This window comes from Tyto alba, unplaced genomic scaffold (assembly GCF_018691265.1).
Source record: "Tyto alba isolate M040663 unplaced genomic scaffold, T.alba_DEE_v4.0 Super-Scaffold_11, whole genome shotgun sequence".
Taxonomy (NCBI): Eukaryota; Metazoa; Chordata; class Aves; order Strigiformes; family Tytonidae; genus Tyto; species Tyto alba.
The window spans coordinates 10,964,419-10,972,860 of record NW_024881273.1 but is presented as its reverse complement, the minus strand read 5'-3'; the positions used below and the strand labels follow the sequence as shown (position 1 = coordinate 10,972,860).

The 8,442-nt window shown below is 58.3% G+C and overlaps 1 protein-coding gene across 3 annotated transcripts; it reads left to right on the top strand.

Moving 5' to 3' along the window:
• The first annotated feature begins 261 nt into the window (after positions 1-261).
• Positions 262-8,088, top strand: LOC116963438 (glutamine synthetase). 3 transcript variants are annotated; one of them, XM_033000155.2, is made up of 7 exons: positions 262-356; positions 2,028-2,204; positions 2,758-2,919; positions 4,564-4,710; positions 5,586-5,713; positions 6,853-7,052; positions 7,342-8,088. In XM_033000155.2, exons 1-7 carry the CDS (start codon positions 275-277, stop codon positions 7,661-7,663), a joined length of 1,218 nt encoding a protein of 405 aa, XP_032856046.1. In that variant the 5' UTR covers positions 262-274; the 3' UTR covers positions 7,664-8,088. The 3 variants fall into 3 exon arrangements, with proteins under 3 accessions (XP_032856046.1, XP_032856059.1, XP_042642904.1); XM_033000168.2 differs by having other exon boundaries at positions 272-367; XM_042786970.1 differs by lacking the exon at positions 262-356 and adding an exon at positions 1,835-1,849.
• The last annotated feature ends 354 nt before the right edge of the window (positions 8,089-8,442 follow it).

Here is an 8,442-nt window from a genome sequence, read left to right as displayed (position 1 = left end):
TCACCCGGGCAGCAGCAAGGACACGGGTGACACAAAGGAGACCCACGCAGCTCCGCAACCACTGCTCCGGGGAACCTTGGGCACATCCCTGGGTGCCAACCTCTTTCGCACGAGCTCTGCTTGTGGCAGCACCCACGGGCAGTGGGGGGGCGGGTGACGTCTGGCCTGCCCACAGCCCGCTGCCACTGATGTCACCACTCGGGGACCAAAATTGCTAATTAAGTTTTGCTTCTCACTCTGCCAATCTCATTTCCTGGTCGTTGTGCAATTGCAGATGCTTTCAGGTTTCTTCCCGGTTGTTTGTCCGCCTGCAGGACCAAAACACCTTCAGAAGGAAAACAGAGCTGGGGGTTTCGGTCAGTGCCTGGTGAGGAGCTGTGATGGGGGGGGCAGTTTGTGGGTCTGTGCCAGGTGAGGAAGGGTCTCAGAGCAGGGGGAATCAATTGTGGAGGGGGTTTTTTAGCTGCTCTGGTGCTGCAGATGTTTTACTGTTTTGCAGAAAAAACATTCCTGGGGGTGAGTCAGGCAGCCACAAGCATGAGTCTGCCTTAAGGACTGGGGGAATGAGCAAACCCCCAAACTGCTTTGGAGCCCCGTCATGCTTTAAATCCTTTTCTCCTCTTGTAACATTGAAAAACTGCTTAAAAACTGAGGCTGGAGAGTCCCTGCGCTCTCACCCGGCTGGATTTGCTGGCAGTTTATTTGAAATCCTACCCTCCTCCCAGAAAAAAAATATCGGAATATTTGAGATAACATGCGGGAGGCACTGGTGCGGGCTGTTTGCCCTGGTCTGCGTTCGTGCCCGGTTGTGCGCTGGCACGTTTTGGATCTGTCTGCTCTAACAAATGTGAACCCTGTAAGAGAGCATCTGTGGAAAACAGAAAAGGCAGCAGCCCCATTTAATGAATCTAATCCAGATTTGGGTTTGGCGCAATAGTTGGAAATCACTGCTAGATTGAAACAATCTACACAAATTCACACCTGTTGGTTTAGGTTTTTTTAGCTGACTAAATCAGATCAGAGTGATTGCTGCGCGTGGATCGTTTGGGGTTTTAAAGGTACTTAACCACGCTCTGATGCTTAAAAATGTAAAAAACTGTACTTTGGCTCACTGGTTTATAGATGCGAGGGGCTAAAGTGGGCAATTTTAGTGTTTTCCCAGTAGCCCTCCCTGCAGCCCTCAACCTTCCGTTCCTTCAAAGCACGGACGCGCGGCGAGGCGAGCGCAGCCTGGCAGCGGGGTGGGCAGGATTTGTCCCGGGGGGGGTGTCCAGGGCAGGCTGGGGGTGACAGGGGTGGTGTAAGTGCCGCCAGGCACCCGGGTGCCCACGTCCCCAGGGCCAGCGAGGCACCCCCACGCGCCCCCAGGAACCGCACCGCCGCGGCGCAGGGTCCCAGCGAGGCTTTTGGGGTGCGTGGGGGGGGGTGGGGGTGGGGGGGTGGAGCGCACCATGCCCGCCGCACCGCTCCGCACCCCACGGCGCCGTGGCGGGGGACCCTACAGAAACAAAGTGCGGGGAGTAATATCTTCAATGTGTAATAGCTGTTTTTTGTTTTTTTTTTTTTTTTTTTTTTGAGCTGATAACTTGTTATTTATTAATGAAGTGGTGTTTTAACAATATGCGAGTTATTGTTTTTAATAAGCGCTATTGGAATAAGAATTAATCAGTAACCCGCGTGGGGGGGGGGGCGGGCCGGGGCCCGGCGCTGCCGTAGCCGCCCCGGGGCGGAGCCGCCCACGCACCCCCCCCCCCCCCCCCCACCCGGCGCGGGGCGGCCGCGGGCGCGTATAAAGCGCGGCGGGCGCGGCCGTGGGCAGAGCCGGGGCCGGTGAGCGGCGGGGTCGCGGGTTCGAGTCCCGCGGGGGGGGAAAACACGTCGATTCGCGGGGGGAAGGGGGCAGCCGGGCTGGGTTATTTTTGGGGTGTGTGTGTGTGTGGGGGGGGGTTGGTTCTTTTTAAAGCAAAGGCGGAGGGGGGGGAATGGGTCGGGGGGGTGATGCCACACTCACCCGCGCGCTCTCGCAGGGGCCGTCGCCATGTCGGTGTCGCACAGCTCCAGGCTGAACAAGCTGGTGCGGGAGCAGTACGTGAGGCTGCCCCAGGATGGGCTGGTGCAGGTCACCTACGTCTGGATCGACGGCAGCGGCGAGGGCGTGCGCTGCAAGAGCAGGACCCTCGACAAGGAGCCCAAGAGCATCGAAGGTAACGTCGCTCCAGATGCTGGTTGGCGGGGTGGCGGGCCCCGAGCAGCCTCGGGGAAAAGTTCTGGGGTGCTTTGGGTGGCGGGAGTTGCTCTCCCGGGTTGCGTGGTGCAGGTGGTACCCGCTGCAGTTGGTTCATGGGGTTCAATCAAGCGGCAGGGTAAATATCCAGCCCGCATTGCTGTGGTTTGCTTAATCCATAATCTCTATCATTAGCGCTGGGCGGGAAGGGGAGGACGGGATCCTCGCCCCTTTCCACCAAGGCAAACAGGCGTGTTGGCATCCAGACGGGGTTTGGCACAGGGAGGTGAAGTGGCCAGGGCTGATCCTGCCTGTGCCCCGATGGTGCTGGGTGGGGTGAACACACTGGTGCTCGGAGAGCACCTCTGGGCTCCAGGGATGTGCAAGAAAATCTTTGTGGCCATCAACCCGTGGCACTCAGTGCCCTCTGGGTGCTCCATCCCGGGTCTAAGCCACCAGCACTTGGCACGATCCTTATGAGAGATACCTTTTCCCAATCCTGCTCCCCTCTCTGTCCCCCTCCTGCCTCCCAGATGTCCCTGAGTGGAATTTCGATGGCTCCAGCACAGCACAGGCAGAGGGCTCCAACAGTGACATGTTCCTGGTGCCTGTCTGCATGTTCAGGGACCCTTTTTGCCTGGACCCCAACAAGCTGGTGCTCTGCGAAGTGCTGAAGTACAACAGGAAACCCGCAGGTGAGCACCTCCGGCGTGCCCCGCCCAGCTCCTGAGGGTCACCCCCTTATTATTTAGGGGGTCATATCTCCGAGGGGCCACTTGCTCTGGACCGCTGGCACCAGGGAGCAACTCGGCACCCAGCAGTTGGCCCGAGGCTCTGAAATTCAAGCTCTGGTGGTGGCCGTTGTTTGTGGGAACCTGTTTTAGCGGCGAGGGGCTCGGCAACTCGAGTGTGCCGAAGGCATCACCCTGGTTTTGAGCCTGAGCGCACCCAGCCCCCGGGCTGCGGGGTTACCACCGGGGAGCTGGGGCTGGAAGCAGCAGGGGGTTTAATGAGCCGGGTTTGTGGCTGCTCTCCTTGTTGATGGGCGGCTGCAGAAAAGGAGGGAGAAGGTGCTGGGGCGGCGCGGGCTGGCTCGGGGTGACCTTTTGCAAGAGGCCCCAGAACGCGCCGGCACTCTTTTATCGCTGCAGGCAGAAGTCTGTAGTGTCCGTCTGATAAAGCCCCAGACAGAGAAGGGGGGAGCTGGTTTGCAGGGACATGCCACAGGGCTCCCGGAGGGGTTATTTGCTGGCAAATAACCGGTTATTTCCCTGTAACGCGGGGCCATGTTCCCGCTGGCTGCGTGGGGGGAGGTGGTGCACACATCTGCTTGGGAGAGGAGTGGCTGCGGGCAGCGATGGTGAAAGACGGGGCTGGTTCCTCTTCAAACAGCATCACGCCTTTCGGCCGTGGGGGAAGCGTCTTGGTTGAGATTCCTGCCCAGCAGCTACTCTGCGGGAGCAATCTGCAGTGAGCCCCTGGCCCTGGAGCTTCTGGGGCTGGAGCCGGTGCAGAGAGCTCAGCCCAGAGCCCTGCGGATGAGAGGGGTGCACCCTCCATCTCCTCCCAGGGTGGGATTTTGTGGCTTTTAAGGGCTGTGTGGGCTTGGGGGGGTGGGGGGGGAAGTGCCTTCCCACCTTCTCCCAGCAATACAAGGGAGATGTCACTGCTCCTCTCCAGACCCACGCCCTGGGCTTTATGTCGTAGCTGCTCTGGGATCTTTTATTGTGATTTAAAGGTAGAATTTGCTGCCTGTCCCTGTGACAATGTCTTTTTTAGCCTTGCTGTTTCAGTCCAAACTCTCACTCCCCTTTGCCTGGCACGTTGTCCGATGTCAGGATGGTTCTCTGATATCTGTATCTTCCTGACAAAGTCCTGGTTACACTCAGCGTCCTGCCACCACAGCCAGCCTGGATGCTAATGAAAAACATGGGGCAGGAGAAAGATAATGATAATTAAGACGTGGCTGGTAGAAAGAGGATGGGGGTGAAGTAGCGGTGGGAGATGCTCCCAGATCTGCCCGATGCCTGTAGGATGGGGCTGGGGTCTGGCTCCTGGTCTCTCAGTGAGTAAGAGGACATTCATGGACCATCGGTGGTGGTTTGGGGAGTAGGCTAAGTAAACCTCCTCGGCTTGTGGTCTGATGCTGTGGCAATGGCAAGGAGGAAACCGGTGAGCAGAGAGCATTGCAGGAAGGGATGATCCACCCACCAGTTTCCGTAAGGCTGTGGTGGGAAGTGCTGGGCAGTGGTGGGGTCTTGCCCTCTGAGCGGGATGGAGCGGAGCATGGCTGGCGCCTGCCCACGGCACGGGTCTAACCTGGACCTCTCTGCTCCCAGAGACCAACCTGAGACACACATGCAAGAAAGTCATGGACTTGGTTAAGGACAGCCACCCCTGGTTCGGGATGGAGCAGGAGTACACGCTGCTGGGCATCAACGGCCACCCCTACGGCTGGCCCGACAACGGCTTCCCCGGCCCTCAGGGTAAGTCCTCCCTCCCTTCCACCACCCAAATGTTCCCCTCGGCTCCCACCCTGCTGCCTGGGGGGTGCTGCCCGATGGCAGGCATCCTGTCCCCAACCTCGGGTGCAGCTTTCCCATCGCGGCTGACACCAGGCAGGAGCCGGGGTGAGGTGGGGAGCTGTTTGCCAAGAGCGCCGGGTGCCCCGCAGCTCACGTGAGCCGGCCGGCAGTGCCGCTCCCGCCACACTCCGGTTGCACAAACAGCTCAGCTGCACGACTTGTTTGGCAAGGGCTGGAAAAACCTCCTTCCCGCGGCTGTTCGGGAAAGGGCCGCTGCACCGTGCCCTCCTGCATCGGCGAGCGAGCCCCAGCACCTCAGCTGCCTCCTGGGCGAGGGCCAGGGGTTTCCCAACCTGACTTAATCAGCCTTTTGTGGGGACTGGCTTTCAACATATCCCCCCAGGCGGGGAGAAGATCTTCGTCTGGCCTGCTTGAATGAGGAAGAGTTGTATAAAACCGAGTTGAATTTCCTAGCCATGAACAATGTTGGCTGTTGTCAGAACAATCTCGGGGTGCCTGATGTGCTCAGAGGGTCAGCGAGGTGCCGCGGGGCAGACCAAGCCGAGCTTTCCTTATCTCCTGGCCACCTCCCAGTTGATGCATTACAAGTCCTGCTTAACTGCCTAGATAAGGCTGAGGTTGCGCAGATGAATTGCTCACACTGCTGGTCCTGGAGGGGGTTGGTGGCTCCATGCACCTTGGAGGGCAAACACCATTTAATTCCCACAAATCCTCTGCAGAAGATGGCGGGTACCTGGGAGTGGTGGGATTATGCTGCAGTGCTGTTATTGCTCCCAAAAGCTTTACTTGGGTGGTGACTCCTCTTTCATTTCCAGGCCCCTATTACTGTGGAGTTGGAGCAGATAAGGTGTATGGGCGTGATATTGTGGAGTCCCACTACAAGGCATGTCTCTACGCGGGGGTGAAGATCTGTGGCACCAATGCAGAAGTGATGCCCTCCCAGGTGCGTGTGGACGGCCCCTGTTTCCAGTGATGGATATGAGTTATCGTGAGGCTGGAATAACCCAGCAAATCCCAGCTCCTCTGGGATGCCAAATCCAGTGACTCCCACACCGGTTTTGTCTAGATGGGAGCAATTGCACTGCTAGGATAAAAATGCACGTTTGATTTTTCTCCTAACTCAACCCTGGCATGCAAATCCCTGCTTTTGGGGGCACGCAGGCAAAATCACAGCCACGCCAAACTGCAGGCGAGCTCCTCGCACAGCTCAGCCTGAGCTCTGGCAGCCCGTGCGGTGCTGGGTGCTCCCCTGCGCTTTCCTTCCCCGCGGAGCAGGGACAGGCTGTGGGAGTGACGGGTGTCTGCATCCTGCTCCTCTACCCGGGGAGCCAGGACGCTCGGGTGGTACGTGGCCTTGGGGGGCGGCTGGGAGGGATTTGGGTTTATTTAGGATTTAGCCGGAGGGGGAGTCCCTGATTGCATTATGTGGGTGGCCAGACTGACTGACGGCAATTTGGCCCTGCAGCCTGTGAATTGCTGACTCTCCTGCTGCTAATGTGGTGGTGATAAGCGGGTGGGTGGGTGGGGGGCTTATCTGCTGTGCAGCTGTGGCAGGACTTTTAACGACCCTGCTGTTTGCCCTGACTTTTTCAGGGTCCTTCTCGGCTGCTTTCTGCATCCTGGGCTCTGTCTCGGCCAGGCCATGCCAGCAGCTGTCAATGTGTCACCCTCGGCTTAGTCACCGTGGCTGGTGCAACCCTGGCTCCGGCTGGGGAGGGAGCAGCCCTGGGAGGTTCTAACCGGCCCCTCCTTAGTCCCCTGCCCTGTTTGCAGTGTGGGCTGGGGGATCCTGCATGCCAGCAGCTCCAGCACCAGCCTCATATGCAGGCCCGGTGCTTATTTACCTCCATTTTGATGAAAACCCCTCTGATTTGCTCTATTTAGTCCTATTCCTACTTTTCTGCATGCCAAAGCTGTCCTGTTGCTTAAGTCGATGCTCCCCATCCCTGCTGCTGATTCCCAAGGGGTAGAGCTCAGCCGTACCCCAGGCTGGCAGCCCTTGCTGGGGGATGGCAGGGATGCGATTGCTGGGGAGACACAAACCTGCCCATCCTCACGGGCGCATCCGCTCGCCCCTTCCAGTGGGAATTCCAGGTGGGCCCGTGCGAAGGCATTGAGATGGGGGATCACCTCTGGATGGCTCGCTTCATCCTCCACCGCGTCTGCGAGGATTTTGGGGTTGTGGCTACTCTGGACCCCAAACCGATGACTGGTAACTGGAACGGCGCCGGGTGTCACACCAACTACAGCACTGAGGAGATGCGGAGAGAAGGGGGTCTCAAGTGAGTGCTGGGGGGGTTCCCTGTGATGTACCCGGGAGGTTTGGGGTATCCTTGGCCATGTGGCTGCTCTCCATAGTGCATGTGTCCCTGTATCTGGGTGGCTGCACCAGGCAGGGCTTGGGCTGCCCCAGCTCATTTTATTTTAAAAGCAGCTGGTCATATGAGAGTGTCTCCTGGGCTGTCCTCGTCCCTGCACAGAAAGAGGGGGTGACAGCCATGGAAACAGCCCCCTCCCCCCCCCCCAAAATGGACCTACTGGCAAACCCAGTCCCTTTTTCCTCTCCCACAGACACATCGAAGCTGCGATTGAGAAGCTGAGCAAGCGGCACGACTACCACATCTGCGTCTACGACCCGCGGGGCGGCAGGGACAACTCCCGGCGGCTCACCGGCCACCACGAGACATCCAACATCTTCGAGTTCTCCGCTGGCGTGGCCAACCGCGGTGCCAGCATCCGCATCCCGCGCCAGGTCGGCCAGGACGGCTACGGCTACTTCGAGGATCGGCGGCCGGCGGCCAACTGCGACCCCTACGCGGTCACCGAGGCCATCATGAGGACGACGGTGCTCAATGAGACCGGCGTGGAGACCAAGAACTATGCTGACCACTGAGGCTGCGGGGTGGGTGGGGGTTTTCGTTTCCACACTAGCTTCTCAGGTGGGATTTGTGCCTGTGCAGCCTCGGCTGCAAGCTCAGACTCTTTAGGAACCTCGCTTCTGGTTTTGTGAAACGTCGCCTTAGAAATATATATATTTTATAGTAAGAGGGAAGGGCCCAACCTATTTTCTCAACCACATTTTTTTCTGGTTCCTGGTTTTAGGTCGTACATGAGGAGTTTTTTTAAAACTTGGATTGAGTTTGTTGTTTTTTTTTTTCTGATGGACTTTACACTGTGATGTACATAGATCCCTATGTGGAAGCTGCAGCTGCTGCTGTTTGCACCTGGGGAGGGCGGGTGCTTTTTTCCACATCAATGTTGCAAGGAAATGCTAATAAATAATTTTCCTGGCTGCGTGGCAGCTGGGGTATGCTGCGATGGGTGCATTTTTCTGTAGCTCCTAGAGCTCTGTGGAGGATTTAATTGAGGTCTTGCTGAGGGGTTGCAGCTACTGAGCAGCCTACACTGGCCCTGGGCAGGGGCTGGAGGAGCGGAGATGCTGGAGGTGCCTGGAGGTGCTTTGCCCCATTTGCTGGTGGCCGAAAGGCCATCTCCTTCCATCGTGATCCCTCGAAAGACAAACAGAGCGGCGCAGGCTGAGCAAACAGGGGCCGGGGCAGCAGCTGGCGGGCGTTTACACAGGGTGTGAGCTGCTGAGTCAGCAAAGCTGGCCCGGCGCTGGGCACAGCAAGCGGCAGCCCTCCTCTCTGGGGACACCTTGGGGTGAAGGAG